At 32.9% G+C, this 19,868-nt stretch overlaps 1 protein-coding gene across 3 annotated transcripts in view; it reads right to left on the bottom strand.

Moving 5' to 3' along the window:
- Nucleotides 1-2,118: 2,118 nt before the first annotated feature.
- The window catches only part of Gad1 (glutamate decarboxylase), a 62,464-nt gene continuing 44,714 nt past the window's right edge, over nt 2,119-19,868 (bottom strand). For all 3 annotated transcript variants that reach the window (XM_067790562.1, XM_067790559.1, XM_067790560.1), the window contains 3 exons: nt 13,356-13,434; nt 10,604-10,948; nt 2,119-7,706 (listed from right to left, as the gene is read on the bottom strand). In XM_067790562.1, the coding sequence (XP_067646663.1) occupies nt 7,533-7,706; nt 10,604-10,948; nt 13,356-13,434 (598 nt within the window). In that variant the 3' untranslated portion in view covers nt 2,119-7,532. The remainder of the gene's footprint in view (nt 7,707-10,603; nt 10,949-13,355; nt 13,435-19,868) is intronic.

The raw sequence follows: 19,868 nt of genomic DNA on the forward strand, positions 1-19,868 counted from the left end.
ACTGAACAAGTGAACTAGATCTTCGATTTCAGTTCTATTTGTTCTTTTAGTTCGTTTTATCTAATGTTATTCTTTCTCTCTTCTCGTTCACGAACATTGTAAATTCATACATACATACGTAGAAATTCACAGTGAGCACGAATGTCGATGATGCCACTTATCCGATGTATGTGTATATATTTATGAAAAACATCTTTTCTCATCTAAGAAACTAATTATTACATTCATTAAACTTTAAAAGTTCATATTTACAATGTGTGCCTGTACTCTTTCAACTTCCTGGATTTTCCGAAATTTGTAACGTTTTTTGAAGTTAATTATACATAGGTATGTATATATATTAACTTATTTATTCATAACACATTTAAATATACCTACACAAAGCATTGCTGCATACACATCACCCTCTATACTTGTTGACTATTTTCGTGGGTCGTAGGGGCAGTGAACAAATTTGCTTGAAAAAAAGAACAGATGAACAAAAAGAACAGATGAACAAAAAGAACCAAAGAACCGAATCTCTGAAATGACCGAAAAAGCGCACCTCTAGCAATGTATTTGTAATTATACATGGTCAGTTGATAAGGTCAGAATAAGGTAATCAAAGATTTGAAACGCAAATAGTCAAAAAGGGAAAAAATTGCCAAAAATCGGCGGAATTTTCTATGAACTTGACATTTGCACTTTGTTAGGGTAGAATTAAAAGGGCTATAAAACTGTATACTTGAAATATTATTTCAAATTACAGAAAAAAATCCACACTTAATAAATATAATTAACAAATATAATAAGCAAAATGACATCGACTTTTCGGCTTTTGTTAATCCAAAATTCATAATTCGATATTTTAATGGGATTTTCCATCAAAAAAAAAAAAAAAAAAACAAAAGAAAAGCTTTATTTTATTGAAGCTCGAACCTCAAGCACTGGTAGCCTCAAACAAGTGCCAAACAGGTGCGCCAAACACAAATGAAATACCGTTAGTCTTGAACTATACTCCATATCGAAAATACTTGTTTATTTCTGGAATAGGCCTACTGGGGAAACCTACACAGTAAAGTACCTCATAGGTGGCGTGTGCATAATATGACGATCAAAACTTTTACAACTTTTTGGATCGTAATATCTCAGAAATGGTAGGTCGTAGGAAATAAATCATCGCGGCGTTTTTTGTAGATAAATTTAGAAACCTAAAATTTTTGTATATATATTTTCATGATGAAACATACCGCTTTGCTGAAAATCGCGAAAAACTCAGTTTTTTACCTTTGATCTTGCATACAATTTTTTTCATACAAAGGAATGATGCAGAGTTTCAAAACTTTATTTATAAATATATTTTACACACTTTGACATTTTCTAATTGTTGTAACTGCCGTTATCACCGAATGGCCAGACTGACAAGTTAATAAAAACAATATTTTTTTGAAACAATGATAGGTATTAAATGTCTGAGAAAGGATTCGAACGGTGGTAGAAATATTAACCAAATACTTTCAATAAAACTCTTGAGTAATATAATTTTATTCAACATTTTGAACAAACTTAATAAATTTTAAAAATTAAACATATCATAAAATAATACTTGTTGAATTTTTGAGGTTTATAGTGTACTTAACACTGTGGAAGTTTCCTCTGATCCAAGCAAAATCAATATACACATGTTTAAGTTCAATACAAAGCAGTTTTATTTAACACGAAATATAATACGAAGTTTATTTGTTGAAAGTAAAGAGAAGAAGAAAAGATGTTGAATTCAAATTTGACATCTTACAAGGTTGCATGAATATATGCATTGTGAACAGAGTTGTATTTTCAACAAGACTTATACCAAAAGTGTATTTAAATCAAAATGTAGTTAATCAGTTAATTCAGTAAAATCGGCAGTTTATTGGGATACCATCCTATTGCAACGAATTTGTTGATTTCTCGATTCATTGTTATGGGTACGTTAAAAGGATCTGTCAAAAAAATACACGCTTGAGAGGTGGAGGAAGATTTAATCACCGTTGCTGCTACAAATTCGCATCAGCTTTCCGGAATCAACTAATGAAGCGAAAGTAAGTGAACGTCCTATGTCAAACTATGGCGTCCTATTTAACAAGAAAGAGTAAAATATTTTTTTTAGTTTAAGTTTTCGTTTATTTATTTATTAATGTATGCGTGTATGTTTATGTATTTATTTTTAATTTAGTGTAATTTATAACTTTGATGACGTTGCTTTCTACGTACCCAGTACAGGTGGCTTTGCTTATGAAGTGCATACATAGAGTCTTTTAATATTTTTTATGTATAACAAGCACTTTTTAGCTGATTAAGCACAATACGGAGAATTCAGTGACTTCAAAATACAATATTTAAACAATGAAATTTAAAATAAATTTTTTTTTTATTATTTTTTTTTTGGTATGTACTAATTTTAAATTTTTGTATGAGCTAATTTCATAAAACATACTAAGGTTTATGTTCTGTTTAACTTTTTAGCATGTCTGTATGTATATATCATAGTGTGTGTGCAGTTATATTTTTTTATTCAACGCCTAAGTCACATTTTAATTTGGAAAACATTTTTAATTTACAAAGGGATTGAGGGAGTACATATTTGAAATTTTCATACATAGATATATTTATCACCGATTAACTGAAACTTTTTTATATTCAACAAATAAAAATAAAGAATTAAAAAATTTAATTTGCATAGCAAATCATATCAGCAACAAAAAATAAATAAATAAATTGCTTATATTTAGTATTTAGATTCATAGTACGAATCTGCTTATTTGTCAAAAGATAATATTTTTTGTATGTTTTAATTGACAAATTTCAACACAACATTTCCATTGCTAATGACGCCACACTTCTTCTATGATCTTTCCCCTTCAACTGTTTTGGTTTTCTTAAGCTTAATTACAAATAAATAATTACAAACAATTAATATAAAGCTTTGAAAATAATTTTTGCTTTGTATTGTCTCCTCTAAATTAATTCAATTCGTTTAACAAGCGCAGGTAACTTTGATTACTTTTTTATATCTAGGTACTTAACGTTTTTTTTAATTACATAGTTTTATGTAAATGTATTTTTTTATTTTATGAATAAATTAAACTTAACAAAAATTTGTTTGTAACAAAAAAATAGGAGTAAAAATTAATAATCAATATAAAGTAATATTGAATATAAAAAATAAAAATGTGCAAAAATAGGCATAAAACGATGTAAAATAAAGTAAAATAAACAAAAAAGTAGACAAAAACTACAAAAAAAAAAGTTATGGACATTTTTTCCACAAATAAAACGAATAAAAAACGCTGAGAAGGACTATGGATCGTCCAAATATGAATTTTATTTTAGTTTTTATTTAAACTTTTGAACAAGTGTAACAGGTTATAAATAAAGCAAACTATAGAAATTAAAACAACATGCAAAGCAGAAATCTAAAAAAAAAAATATTGATTAAAAACATTGAACTAAATACAACTTGATAAAAATCAAAGTTCATAAAAATAATTCAAAACTAAAAGTGACAAACCAAACGTAATCACATTTAAAAACCCGAAGCTAATAAAAATCTAAACAAAATAATTAAAACTAAATGAAAAAATAAAAAGCATGAATATAAATTATTAAAAATATTAAAAAGAAAGAAGAAGATTTCTAAAGAAAGTAGACAAAAAAATAAATAAATAAAGAAAAAATTTAAAAAATCATTGATGAAAAAAATTAATTAACAAAAAGGACTCAAACAAAACGAAAAATAAGAATGTTAACCAAAAGTATGACCAAAGAATTTAAAGAAAATAAAAAATAAACAAGAATGGAATAAGTTAAAAAAGAAAATAAGGGTAGCTTAATTCACAAACCTAACACAAACACAAACCCTAACCAACAAATTTAAAAATTTACAGGAGAAGTAAAAACCTTTTAGTTTGCAATTCACTACATGCAGATATGGCTCTGAAAAAAAGAAAATAAAAAATACATAATATATAATATCAATAATAAAAAAATTTATCAAGCAGTATGAGTTTGTCTCACTAATTAAATATATAAAATATTATATGAAGAGAAATTATTCCAGAAAAATAACAAAGTTTAACTAATTTAAAAAAATTAAAACTAAAAATTGGTTTAAAAATGATTTCATACATTAAGCAATACGGGAACTACGTACATATAACAATAACAAAATATAAAAGGATGAAAAGAAAAATAGTTGGGCGCCGCAATAAAAAAATAGAATATCAAAAGTGGAGTTAAAAAAATCCAGAAAATAAAAAAAATGAATACAAAATATTTTAATGTAACTAAGTAAATTAAAATTGTTTGATAAAAAAATACGATATATTGAAAAAAGAAAAAATAATATAAAAATATAAAAAAGAAACTTATTAAAGAAATTAAACTGAATGAAAACCATTCATTTAAAATAAAAAAATTAAGCAAAAATGAAGTTAAGTAAAATAAATTTTCATATATAGATATATTTCATTTAATCGTAAACATAATAGAAGTTAAAAAAATTATAAATGAGGTACAGTAAAAGAAAAATAAATCAAACAAAAATTATGCGGAAAGATACATCGAAACGAAAGAATAATAAACAAATAAGGAAATTTTCTTAGAAATAATGGCTAGTATAATTTTAAAATAAAAAAAAATAACAAAAAATTGTGTGAAAAAAATGTGTAATAAAAAAGAAGAAATGAAATAAATCAAAAAATTATGTACTTAACTGGCAATAAACCCTTCATGGCCCAATAAATAAAAAGTAATACAATTTTAGCAAACAATTTGATGAAATTTAATTTAAATCAAAAAACAAGACAAAGTTTAGGAAAAGAATAAAAAAAAAGGATTAGAAAAAAAACTTATAAAGAAAACTAAAAGATGTAAATACTAAAATATACGCAAAGAAATAATCAGTTAATTTAAAAAATATGAATATCAAAAGTTGTAAAATAAAATAAAAATTAAAAAATTAATTAAAATGAAATTAAGTTAAAAAAATAGGTAAGGCGAAATAAAAAAATATAACGAAACATAAGTTTTCGAAATAATTAATTAATATATAAACAATATAGAAGCAAAACAAAATAAATTTAATTAAAATAAAATGAAGTTCAAAAATAAGTAAAAAACGTTAATGTACAAAACAAATATATTTAATTAATTAATATATATAAAAAGTATAGAACCCATACAAAAATTAAAATTAAATGAAATTTAGTTATAAAATAAGTAAATGGAAAAAATATTAATTCACAAAATATATCTATTTAATGAATGAATATGTATAAAAAATACAAAACTATTGCAAAACATGTATACTTACATATAGATTATTGATCCTATGATAAGTTGTTTATTCGAGATGGTAAGTTTCACAAAATAATAAAAAGTATATGCAATACAATAAACAATAAACTTTCGAACGTAAAGTTTTTAAGTAAACAAGTCTACATAGGGGTCTCTTCGCGAATGTCTTCATTTTTATAAAAACATTTTAAACTAGGCATTTGAAATTCAAAATTGTTATCATTATTATTAAAATATATTTGAATTTTAATTCACATGTTTCAATGGACGATGTATTTGATTAGAAGAAAATGATTCGCTTTCATTAGTATTGACTTTGTGCTTTCTAAATGGCTGGTGGGATTCTGAATAACGCTTTACGATGCTGGTGGGTGATTATGGTGCATGCTTGGTGGTGGTGGCTGTTCTGGTGCTCATTTAATTTACACTGACTCATTTCATATGTACTCAAATATTTTAATTTCTATATTTTTTTATTATTATTTTGCATATAGTTATATGAACGTACTTTATAAATGTATATGTAAACATATAAATTATTTATTATATTTATATTTTTAAATTTTCATTAAGTAACAGTCCAAAGCGTATTCGTTTATATTTTTCAATTATACATTCTTTTTGAATATACATACATTCAAGCTAGTATGGGTTTTGTTAATGCTATAAAAAGAGCTGAGTCGTAATGATTGCTTTAGCTGTTATATTGTAAATCTCAATGAGAAGAAATATAAAAAATTGCTTTGGTATTTTGCAAAGGAGTTCCTTAGTTTGAATTTACCTTAAGTAATTTCTAATATAATTCATATGTTTTTGAACTCCATTACAATACTAGTACTTTTTACAGCAATCACAATTAAATTTTTTAAAATTAGGATTGAAATATTCATTAGTCACTGGAATCAAGATACTGATGGTCTCACGAAACTAGCCGACTACATTTTCTGTAATTGGCTTTCCAATTATTTTATGGCTTCGCAAGATAGTTTTTTCGAGTGTAGTTAGTTAAGTTTTTGAGTTCACGGACACGCGATTGCTGATACGAGAAAAAGTTTTTAAATAAAAGCGTACCGCATTGTAATGTAATGGATTTTAAAAAGAGAAGTTATATCTGAAGCTACTCCTAAATAATGAAGTTGGTAATATATTCTTTTTTGTAGTTAAAAGGTGTAGATTACCAGAAAAAAAATGTAATTGTAAAGCGATTGCACTACCCAGCTCTTCCTATAATTTTATGAAGTTAAAAATTTCCGAATAATTTTTTCCTTGAAAAAAATTCTTAATAAACTCCAAATACACACTAAAAAGATTATAATTACATATAAATAGTATTTTATTATTTTTTGTTTCAGTTGATTAATTTGTTAATTTATGCAGTTCATACGACCTACAGTGCGCTTCCGTTCAATTGCAACCACAGTAATGCAGATTTCTTAGTTAAAGCTGTACTACTTAATTATGAAAGTCTCCTTTAACTTACCATGGTGTGAACCAAGTGTGTGAACCATTTGACTAGTTTTAATTGACAGCGAGGTCGGTGATGTATTTTAACTCCTTCGATTCTTCCTTAAGTAACTCTGCCTGCTAACATTTTTTTTTTGATTTTTTTTAAATTATCTGTAAATATGTATTTATTGAATGCCTTTTTGTATTTTATTTATATAGAGATGTAGATTTGTATGCATTAAGCATAAAAACGAAACAATGCTTTAGGTCACAGGTATACAATAACAACAACGGTTAAAACAGTTAATTTGAAATGGATTTTTCAATTGTTTAACATACTTAACAATGTTTACAATGTATTTAATAAGAATTTTCCTAAGTGCATAATAAGTATACATAATTTTGTTTAAAACTAATTACATACATCCAATAAATATATATAATGAGAGTTGAAGGCGCTAAATTAGCGCCAACAACATTTTGTTTGATATGCTTTTGCCTTAAAGATAGTTCTTGGTTGATATAGATTGTGTTTTTTTTTGTTTTTTTTTGTTTTTTTTTTTTTAAATTATAATAACAAACTTTAATTTTATTTTAAATATTTCACTATGTTTTGTTCTGTTTTCTTCTTTTTTATTTAAGATTTTTATTAATTGAACTATTCTGCATCTGTGATGCTCTGCTTGCAGCTCTGAGTGGCTGCATTATGATTCTGCTTTACAGTAATAATGTGATTTTATCTTGTTCCAGTAGATTCAGCAATTATTCATTTATAAATCATCGCCTAACCGATGAATTTCTTCCAACATGAAATCTACATCCTGTTCAGTCACAGCAGCTGATGATATAATTGAACGGAAGAAGTTTGGTCGTCTATCATCTGGTTGATAACCAACCATAAGTGTACCCTTCTGCATCATTCGGCCCTTGATGATTGGACAGATCTGGAAAATTAGGGAAGTAACATGTGTGTTATTTTTGCTATTACAAAAGCCCTTGTTTTAGTTATACAACCCAAATATTACTCAAACTGGAACTACTCATGGGTCACACAGAAATAGTGGGGTGCTAATTTGGCAGTGTTTGGCAAGCGCTCCGGGTGTATTTCTGCCATGAAAAGCTCTCAGTGAAAACTCATCTGCCTTGCAGATGCCGTTCGGAGTCGGTATAAAATCATGTAGGTCCCGTCCGGCAGCAAATTGGAAGAGAAGCTCCGCCTTAGATCTCTTCGGAGATTATCGCACCTTACATTTATTTTTATTTTTAATTTGGAGAGATGAGATCTGTATTTACCTACAGAAAAATTAGCTCCTTCTAAATTAGCGGTGGAGGGGTTCGTGCCGAAATTCTGTTCGATCAAAATTCGAAACAAAATATTCTGCTTAGCAAAATCCTGGTTTTCTTTAAATTATACTTTTCAAAATACTGAATAACAAAATTCTGTAACCAATGTTAAAGAGGACATGTTATAACTTCTAAAAAGTTTACATTATTTCTTTAAATAGCACTACAGCTGTTGGTTTATTACTATATTTATAAAAATGTCACAAATAAGCATTTTTAGATCTAATGAAAACAACATGTTAAAGATCATAAAGGAATTACCACAAATTGATCCCAAAATGACAACGGAAGATCGCAAATATAATCCTCAGTATCATCAATTAACACAAATTGACCTCGAAATGATCCCGGAATAACCACGAAATGGTCCTCAATTGATCCCGAAATACCCCCAAAATGATCTATAAATGTCCCAGAAATAGTCTCAGAAACCAACCCAAAATTATCCGGAATTGATCCCTAAATTACTCCGAAGGAGCCGCGAAATAATCCTCAATAGCATCAGGAAAGGACCACAAGTTTAGAAATAACCCCAGAAGGACCACGAAATAGTCCTCAAATCATTCCGAAACAGGCACAAAATGATCCCGAAATGACCTAGTAATGACCTCCAAAACCATACCGAAATAACCCTGAAGTGATCCCTAAGAACCTAAAAATAGTCCCCATATGATCTCTACAGTTTCTACAACCATCCCGATATGACCCCGAATGGTTCGTAAAACCATCCCGAAATGACAACAAAATTGTCCGTAAAACTTTCCGTGATTGACCGATATGACCACGCAAGGCAGCGCCCTACCTAATCTACGGCTCTGCTACGAAAAGCATTCGTAGTTAATATTTTTTTATTTTATTCGAATAATCGAAGATTCGATTTTAGTTAATCGAATTATGAAAATCGAATATAAGAACATTAGACTATTCGATTAATCGTACATACTTTGATACGAAATAAAAGTTAATTTTGTAATTTGATCCAGAATCAGAGTGTATGATTTTTTAAATGTTTCTCTTACTAGAACTGATTTTTAAGTTAGGTATAACACATTTCCAAAATGTAGGTTTAAGCCAGAGTGATTAAGCCGCGATGGAGACAGAGTAGCTGTTAGGAATCCAGATGCTCTTGTAATAGCCTGGATAAAGGGTGACTAAAATCATTGAGCGACTAATTGCTCATAGTTGATCACAGCTGATTGAGGCAAACTAGCTGTTAGGAACCTGGTTTTTGTAATAACTTAGATAGGATAGGTACGCAGACATCAACATAGTCCAGCGAATTAAAACGCAGCTGCTGCGCTGGCTAAGCCATGTTATGCGAATGATAGATGACGCTCCGGCCAAGAAAGAGTTTCTATCGGAACCCGTCTATGGAAGCAGAGGGAGAGGGCGGCCCCCACCCAATTAGCGTCGGTTGGCAGAGAGAAGGAGCGACTGGCGCGCTTTGTTGGACGGCCATAACCGTTTAAACGGTTAAGCGCCAATTAAGTAAGTAAGAAAGATAGGAGTTGACAAATATTCATGAATTTGTGATTTTATCACAGCGACTAAAATATCATAGTTGACCATAGCGCCGACTTCGAAGAAATTATAGGAACTGATTGACTGCGACCGTATCTGATTCTCGTTCGTAATTACGCTTACTGAAAATGGCAGACAGAGACAAAATAGCAGGCACAATTATCTGCGATACATAAACCAATGCTCCTGCGATTTCTGTTACGACTAAAAATAGCGGGTGATTTTAGAGTAAACTACGATTGCGATATATAGCAGTGGATTCATTCATTTATATTGCCATTGGTAATTGTTCCGCTGTGACGAAAGTTCGGGGAATGATTTTGATTACTGGTAAGCGTGATTGTGAACTGCGACTGTGAACTAAATTATCATAGTCGATAATAACATTGTTACCAAATTGTAGCTGGACCTTCCAAGTTAAGTTCATTTTTGACTAGTTTTTCTCTCACACCCCAGAATGTTTACGGCAATGTTACGTTGAGGGGTTTACACCACGCCCTAGGCCGGTAAGGACAAGTTCTTTTGATCAAGGTTTTTAATCAAGTTTTATATGCCTTTTAATATGCCATGACTTCTTCCTTGCAATACGAAAGAATTAGTTTACTTTAAAGGAGAGATTACCAAACATGTGATACAACATCGGCCCCTCAGAATTTAGCTTAGTTGTTCGCTAGTCCGCGATCGCGATTTCTAGCTGGTAATCTTCCTAGGGTATCTCAAATAGTGTAAACACTACCCCCAAAACGGTCGAAAAATTTGACCTTTTGCCATTTTTTTTGCGGGCTCGAAAATTATTTTTTTGGGTATGCGGAGTGGAACTTTCTTTTCCTGAGCCCAAATCCTATCGAAATATCGATGGCGCGATATCGGTTAATAAATCGACCCAGTCTAATATACATAGTTTAAAAATGTGACCTGAAAATTTCACATCCATAACTGAATGATCCATAACCTTTGATTATTTATATTAACTTACCTTAGCCAACTCCGTCTCCCTCTTCTTATCATGTGGCACACCGCGCAAACGTCTTGGTATATACCAGAAAGAAACGTTGACCATCTCAGGTTCGAGTATCAGATAGAAACGATCCGATTGCTCCTTAATACGCCTCACTTGGTATTCTGCAAGTTGCATTAAACGGTCCTGTTGACGCTCGAAACCATCATTGCCCTTGGAACGCCACTGCAGCCACAATTTGAATATGTCATTATGTCGGCCACATTGGATGACCTTGTCGCCAGTGTCATAGCTGATGTCGTACTGTTTATCGGTCATGAAAAGATATTCGGCTGACATTTGATTACAGCTAATCAATAGACCCTGCAGGCGGTAAAGAGCAAAGAAAAAGAGGATTAGATAATGTTTTGTTGCTTCAAGTGCAATAATTGCAAAGAGGAAAGTGTTCGAGCGTATAAAATATCAGTGGGGAGAGGTATTGAGTGCTTTGTCAAGTTTATAGGCAGCAGATTAATTTCCCACGCATTAAATGCGCTTTTCATGTCAACTCTCAGCGTGGAGGAGTTGTAATTGTAATTCCTTCAAGCTTGTCCGATTATTTTGTTCAGGATTATGTTCTTTGCTTAAGTAGATGAGCAAACATACGTATATACATGTGTTCGTATGTACTTATTTTAAGTACTTTGCAGACATACACCATATATATTAGTATACATAACTCAAAGATATCTAAATGGGTCAACACTCAGCAATTAATTATTTGAAGTCTAAGGAAAAATCGTGCTTCTTAAGAGCCACAGGGCCATTTGAGAATTTTATGTAGTTCATAAATGAATTCGTCCCATCAAGGTACCAAGTTATATACTGTGGCCAATGTTGGCATCACTATGCTGTTAGTAAATAATCATAACAACAAAAACAGCAAGCAGCCACACTTATGTACATGTACACATTAAAGTAGCTACACTTATATAGAAGCCGACGAAGAATATTACACACACATAACCAGCAGCTTAAAGCGAAGAGATTCTATGCTATTTTCTTTACATAATTATATATGTGTGCATGTAGATAGGTAAACACTCTTCTATATACATATCTGAAATAAATACCAGTTCATATTTTGGCAATAAGTCAAGTTAAAATTTTAATTAAAATTCCTAAACTGACAGTTTAGTTTGGCCTCACCGCGACTTGCGAATAGCTTTCAATAGCAACTGTGACCAATGAGCAACATATTTTATGAATGACTTTTGTTAGATCTGTGTCTGATGTTACCCATTGTTGTGTAATAAATGTTGCAGCAAACTTTAGGGGTGATTTTCTATGCTCAGATTGGCAGACATGAAACATATTAAAATTTTGTGAAAATTTCTAGTCATGCTGAATAATGCTCTCTTTTGTAAACATTATACAGGGGAGGCCACTGCCATACTGATGGCGACACGGTATGCATAAGAGGCCTACTTTGCTCTCTTACTTTGTAGCTCCCAAATTTTATGGGAGTATTTCTGCCTCTAACAAGATAAAAAAATAACAGGGCACCAATCCTTAAAGAGTGCTTGTTTCAACAAAATTTATATCAAGAATATGATGAGGACACACATGGATATTAGGATGGTATTTATAAAAATCAATTGTACCCTTTAAAAGGTAGTATTTCTGTCCAATATATATGTACAACAAACAGTTTGGTTTCGAATGGATGCGTCACGTGGTGTAAAAGTTCAGACTTCTCTATGAAGACATACCTTCACATTCTTCCATCGATACCAAAATATATTTTTTATTTCTCGTTGTGAAAGGACCCTTAATCTTCCGAAAAACGTTTTCTTTAAACACCCCAGAGACAATTCCACCTTCGACACCGTCCTTGAATTGGAGCAATACATAAGGACAAATATGATGAGAAACGTATATTTCTTTCTTTAATTGACGCTGAATAGTTTAAACAATTTTGGCTGTCCAACAAATCGCGTCAGTGGCTCCTTCTAGCAAATAAGCTGATTGGCCGTGAGAGATAGATATAGATCGTGTTTTTTTTCGTAAAGAGAGACCTTTACTTTTCAGTTGCCTACTCAGTCCAAAATAGCACTAATTGGCAAGTTAATTGGTTCGATTCCTAGCCTGACTTTGTTTTTGCTGTTAAAACTGGTTCCCAGATAGACGAAGTCGTTTTAAATCTCTATTTTATATCCGTCAGCTACGTACATACTATTTACGGATATAAATAAGTCCCATCAAGGTACCAAGTTATATACTGTGGCCAATGTTGGCATCACTATGCTGTTAGTAAATAATCATAACAATAAAAACAGCAAGCAGCCACACTTATGTACATGTACACATTAAACCAAGTAGCTACACTTACATAGAAGGCGACGAAGAATACATAACCAGCAGCTTAAAGCGAAGAGATTGTCATATGTATGTAGCCATCAGCTAATAGTAGAAGTTGTTACTCACATATACACACGCATATAGCTAAATAATCAAATTTGCGATACAACTGTTCCATGTTCGTGAAAAGTCTAGACATTAGGAGAAATATGCGAACGAGGCAACAGAGAGTATAAAAGCAGCGCAAGCTGGGGAATAACTAATCAGTCTAAATTAATACCATTTTGCAATACTGAATATTGGAGTAATTTATTCGACAGTTCAGCGATTCGAACGTTAGTAGAAGGTGCATAATTATCAGGAAATCCCCAAAATCCGATACAATATAATTTAATAATAATACGCAAATATTTTTAAAATTCATACTTACATCTTCCTTAAAATGTATGGTTGAGCATTGCAATAAAGCGCCCATTAATTTATGTGGATTCCAGGTGACCGAATCAGCTCTACCATGCAAATGAATTTATGAAATTAAAAAGCAGAAAAAAAGAAAATTAATTATGACACAATTGGCCGCAAATGTGAACTCATAATTATTAGGTAAATAAATTTAATAAATTTTGTTTGCCACAATTAAATGGCATTCAGTAACAAATTACAAACAATTAACGCTAGTCCACTGATTTACAAGAGGCAGTCAAGCAGTCACTCAAACAGGCAGGGATATGAGCCACCCTCCGAATGTGTGCTGCTACCCTCCCTTTTTGAAGATTCCCATATACAGACATACATTCATATGTAAGCACTTTTACTGCGGCGATACTCGATGAACGGCCGCAACATTTAATTCAATTCCAAACAAAACTACACCCTTGTATAAACTTACAATAGCAGTGAAACGCGTGTCGCTGCGAGAGGCATCGAAGTGGGGTGAATTGCCACACATTATGAATACGCCTGCTAAGCATCCCTTGGGGAGCTATTTATGGTTTGCTCACACAGATGCTGCCAACGATGTTGCTGTAATACATATAAAAGTTTGAAAATACGTATTTACACACACTTTTCCAATGCGTTAATATAACACATCTTTTGTACCCCACTCAGAAAAAAATTTGGATTTTGAGTTTTAAAATATTTTTTTAAATTAAATTAATTAATTAAGTAGCAAAGTCCGTACACCAAAAATACGTCATAAAGCGGACATCTGTCTTCCTATATAAGTGTGCAAAAGTTTACTCAGCGGCCGAGTTTTCGAGCTGATCTTCTGACTCGCTGTGTAAAAACTATTCTCAATAAAAACGTTAAACAAAAGCGGGGAATGGATCACTCTAATTTGATGACGTCCTGTCTTAAGCTGATGCTTTTTTAAATTCAAAATGTAAAATCATCGACCTACAAGAGATGTGAAGCATAAGACAAGACATGAGAAAAGGACGGGCAACTTTGGTGACGAACTTTAGTAGGAGGAGAATGACGCGATTAAATACTCGAAAAGGACCTTAGAAGGAATTACAAAGGATATTAGAAGGAGGGACAGAGATTCTCAAGGCCAAAATAATCCCATTAATTTAAAAAATGATGCCAAATAACCTAAAAAACTCCAATAGCCATAAAACATTAGCTTCAAATTTGGGAGCGCAATTTTCCAACTTTTTTCGACCCAGTACACTAAAATAAAAATGGGGTGCGACGTTTCATGGAAATGATATAAAATTAGCTCGTTGCAATTTTTTAACTCGTTTACAAAAGATTGCAGATAATGCCCTCGCTGCGATTGCTACTTTTTTCGGGTTTAGTAGAGAGGGTTTCAGTCATTGGCGGCAAGCAGTCTGCGCAACAAGGCCGAGGTGATGTTATCTTATTTGTTCAGCAGAAGGTAAACACTCGAATGACATTTTCCAGATTTCAATTGCAGCCTCTTTACACTACATTTTTTTTTTCACACAGACAAATATTACATTAGTATGATACTTGTTGTTGCCATTTCAAAAAGTGTTGGTTATATTTGCGTTTTTGCAAGTGTCATTTGAGTGCTCTTCGTCAGGTCCATCTATAAATAAAATAAAGTTCTTAAAGCCACTTCAGCTAAATTTCTATACACAGTGGAATTGATAGGGATTTATGTGCAGTTATTCAGTTTTTGTGAGATATCATTTACTTTTTTATTAAGACTTGTCAAATATTCTTATCTGGGTGGTTTAAGAAAGATTAATTGTTTATCGATAAAGTTTTCATGCGATTCCAAATGTATGAGGTGATATATTTTGTTAATGAAATATGATGGACTTTAAGGATGCGAGAACATGTCTAAATATTTTGCAGACACAGTGAAACGGTATTGGTTTGAAAATCAATATATTTATATGAAATTGATTTTTAATGCATACTTTGTCTGCATTTGATTTACTTTGTTGCATCTTTACCGAAAATGTTACTTTTCATAATTAAGAAGTAAATAAAATGATCCCTGCACATGTTTACAGGAAGTGTGTAAACGTCAATGAGCAAATTTCATCCAGTGCGTCAGCTGCTGAAGTATTGACATATATGGCATAAAAACAAGTTCGAGATGTGTTTAACATTTTTATACCCAACATAAGTTTCGCAGAGTGCGCTTTAATGGTATGAAGTTGAAGTGTGCGGACTATTGCAAGAGATGGTATAAACATAGCCATTCAGGAATAACGATGGACAGGGAAAGGCTGAACGGTAAAAGGTCATGAGGAGAAAAGCGCAAGTCGAAGACACGGTGTTTGTTTTGTCAAGCACTGTCATTCACGGTTGCGAAAAAGTGATTCGCAGCGATCAAATAATGCTTAGAGACTTTAAAACCAGGAAGAAAAGGAAATATGGTCATCGGCAGTACCAGGCTTCAGCATAAAGATAATACCAAGCTAATTGGCTGTCTTCTAATCAAAGAACACGAAACCCAATCTACCACATCACGATCAGCGGCATGCAAAGTATAAGTGTTAGGATATGTCCACGCTACGGCGTCTAAATATCGACTCGTATCTCTACCTTGTGGCAGCTACCTGCTCATTGCGAGATATGATCGAGCAGGCTGAACTTATTTATTATTACGTACCACCGCTTCGAAACCCTAACGAATATCGCGCTGACTCGGAAACAAGGACGCTGCCTCTAGGCTACGATAGCATTATTGTGAAGAAAGAGATGCAACTATTTAGAAGAACGCAACGTGCGGCAGAACGGCATGAGTGCTTAGAGCTTCAGATGCTGGGTGTTATAAATAATGCCCGAAAATTTTGTAAAAAATATCAGTAGGATGTTGGAAGGTTTAAGTACAGGGCAGATTGCTGTTGCAGAATGATTATTTCAACCGACGTACCCACCGGTCTTAATTTATGCATGGGAAACTCCTCCTCATTTCAAGATAGCGTGGGAGAAGAAGAATTCGATATTCTAATCCCTGAGGAGGGAATATATCCCGTCTAAAAAGTAAAAAAAAAAAATCATAAAAAATATTGTTGGAAAAGCGAATCCCTGCAGATTGTAAATAAAGTCCGCTTATCCAATCAAGAAACGCGATATTGCAAGCTGCGCTCAATGCCGCGCAGTTACTTACTTACTTAATTGGCGCTTAACCGTCTAAATGGTTATGGCCGTCCAACAAGTTGCGCCAGTCGCTCCTTCGCTCCGCCAACCGGCGCCAATTGGTCACACCAAAGGAGTTTAAATCGTTTTCCACCTGGTCCTTCCAACGGAGTGGGGACCGCCCTCTACCTCTGCTTCCATAGGCGGGTTCCGATAGAAACACTTTCTTGGCCGGAGCATCATCTTTCATTCGCATAACATGGCCTAGCCAGCGCAGCCGCTGCGTTTTAATTCGCTGGACTATGTTGATGTCTGCGTAGAGCTCGTACAGCTCATCATTAAATCTTCTTCGGTACTCGCCATCGCCAACGCGTAGAGGTCCATAAATATTTCGAAGAACTTTTCTCTCGAACACTCCCAAAGCCGCTTCATCTGCTGTTGTCATGATCCATGCTTCTGCCCCATATAGCAGGACGGGTACGATAAGTGACTTGTAGAGTATGATTTTCGTTCGCCGAGACAGGACTTTACTTTTCAATTGCCTACCTAGTCCAAAGTAGCATTTATTGGCAAGATTGATTCTTCGCTGGATTTCAGTGCTGATGTTGTTGCTAGTGTTGATGCTGGTTTCCAAATAAACGAAGTCTTTTACTATTTCGAAATTATGGCTGCCAACAGTAGCGTGGTTGCCAAGGCGCATATGTCCTGACTCTTTGCTCGATGACAGCAGGTACTTCGTTTTGTCCTCATTCACCATCAAACCCATCTTTACCGCTTCTTTTTCCAGTTTGGAGTAAGCAGAGCTAACACCGCGCAGTTAGCCTTATTAATATCGCTTATAACTTTATATATGGCAAATTGTTCCATGAACCGAAATCCAAAGGTGTCGAACTGATTAAACCTTATCTATGCTGCTTCAAATTTAAGAATTCTATTATCGACCAGATCTTCACGATTATAAGAACGCACAATTGCTGGTGGGTGCTGATGATAATATTTATCAATGGCTTTAACATACCGGCCGCGATTCAGCCTTGAATGAAAGAAGACGATCCTGCTCAGAAAGTATTTAGGGGTAGAGGGTAAGACATCCCCACTGAGTTAGAGGACTTGATCTCTCTTGGTGCTCCCAGTAGGTGTCAAATATGGAGAAATGGGTATTGTTGTTGTGATTTGATAATGGAAAAATTGATTGATTTTTTACTCGTGATGATAATTAATTTGTTAATAAATGACATTCCGCTAAGCGGTCTGTTGTATAAATTTCTATATTCCGCTGACTGACAATTATGATGATACGAATGTGTTGGGTATACAAATAGCATAAGAGTAGAGTAAATTATTTCAGTTGTTATAATCCTTTTGTTCCAAGTTGATGTTTGTTGACATTCTTAATGCTAAAATGCACAACAAGAAAGAAGATAAAGCATGAAATGCAGGTCGTACGAGTTTGGGTAGACAAATACGCGAAGTGGATTCTCGACGCCCACCCGCTGTCGATGGCATAACAAAAAGGTCGAAATCGAGCAGATGAGATTGGCAGGCAAGAAACGGTTATTAAGGCGTGAGCGGTAGAATTGTAGGAAAAAAGCAAATATCTACAAGTTGTAATGAAACTGATGGTGGTATGGCAGGGATGGTGGTGGATTTATGTAAAATAAGGGCAACACTTTGCAACAATTACGCACACATAAAAGCAGCGTAATCATATATCAGTGAAGTGAGGAGTCGGATGCTCAAAAGCGGGTCGTTTAACGAGTTGTATACTGCAGGGCTTACTTTAATTGACCGAAACTTCTTTGCTGTTATGAGGAACGTGGAAGGAAAAGGAAGAAAGGTGTGTTATTGAGCAATTATCGGTTTATTATCGAAGTGTTATAAATTTGCTTTCGATAACAAAGGTTATCAATAAGTTATTAATTTGTTTATCAACGAGTCATCGGTTTAATATTGAAAATATGTATATCGATTTATCATGGAAGTGGTCATATATTATTGATTGGATACCAAAAATAAATGGATTTTTGAAAAGTTGTTTTGCCGTTTTTTAAAATCCGCTCTTAAATTCAAATGACGCTTTCAAAATTCAAAATCCTAATTAACCCTTTCTAAAATGCATCTAGAATTGATGTAGACGCATGTTTACACATCGAACTTCACGAGTACCTGGTAGTCACGCCTTATTTTGTTTACGTTACCTACTAAATCACCCGGGTATTTTAGTAGTCAAAACCGCACACCACCAACACGTACAACGCATTTCGCACACAAGCAAACATTACCATTTAACGAAACCAATTCATCAGAAACTTTTACTTTTTTTTTTGTTTGTGGGCTGCCTGCCCACTTTAAAGGAAGTTTGAGGAATTTTCGATTAAAAAGTTTAATTTGTTGTGCATTTGGTGGTGCAGCAGAGCAACTCTCAGTAATGGCAACATAACTTCAAGAATGGAATGCTAAATTTGTATACAGTGGAATGCAATAAAAACAAACAAACGGCTTTACATACTTTACTCAGCTATTGTATTTGCAGACATAATGCATTTTATCTCGCCTCATTCCAAAGCACTTTCAGCTTAACTTAAGCTCACTTTGCTACTTTCAAAATGTAACTTGAGTAATTGTAAGAACCTTCGTTTACATTAAAGGCAGCTTCTACACATCTCTTTTTGGTGTTGTCAAGGTTGAGAACTTGCGGTGACGCTAATCTGTAAATGGCCTAAGCACTCTCAAATTGATTACCATATCCATCAACGCCCGCTTGAGCGCCTAATGTTATGCTATTCTTTTTTTTAAGGCTTTGTCTAGCTTAGGCTACATAACTATACATCTGTACAAAGCCCAAGTTCACTTTAGCTCAATTCATTCAGAGTAACCACTAATCCGTTGGCATTGATGGGAGTTGTAGTTGCTGGAGTTCAATTATGTTAAGTTGCGGTTATGCAAGTTGGTCGTCTTTCTTAAAAGTACTTAAGTGCGTGTGCTCTCTTTATATATGTGCTATTGTTGTAGCTGTGTTTTAATTGACACTTTCAAAATAATGCATTCATTGAAATTATATCATTAATTCAGGGAACATGACAAGCATTAAGCCCCAACTCTGTAAGGATTGATTAATGGGTGATCAATAGAAAATATACATAAGCACAGAGGACAGGCAATAATGCACTTTACATTTCCCGACGAAAAGCTACTTCAATATGAAGTTTAAATTATTTTAAAATTTTAACAGAGTTTATGGCAAAACCAAAAAGGGTCTATTATTGCAAAAGTGTAGTAATCACGAAGTAGACATTTTTCTTTTGTTCAGCTTTTGCCACTCTTGTTGTATTGTATTGAAAGATCACAAAAATAAATTGATGGTTACACCACTTTAAGC

Source organism: Eurosta solidaginis, chromosome 5 (genome assembly GCF_040869045.1).
Source record: "Eurosta solidaginis isolate ZX-2024a chromosome 5, ASM4086904v1, whole genome shotgun sequence".
Taxonomy (NCBI): Eukaryota; Metazoa; Arthropoda; class Insecta; order Diptera; family Tephritidae; genus Eurosta; species Eurosta solidaginis.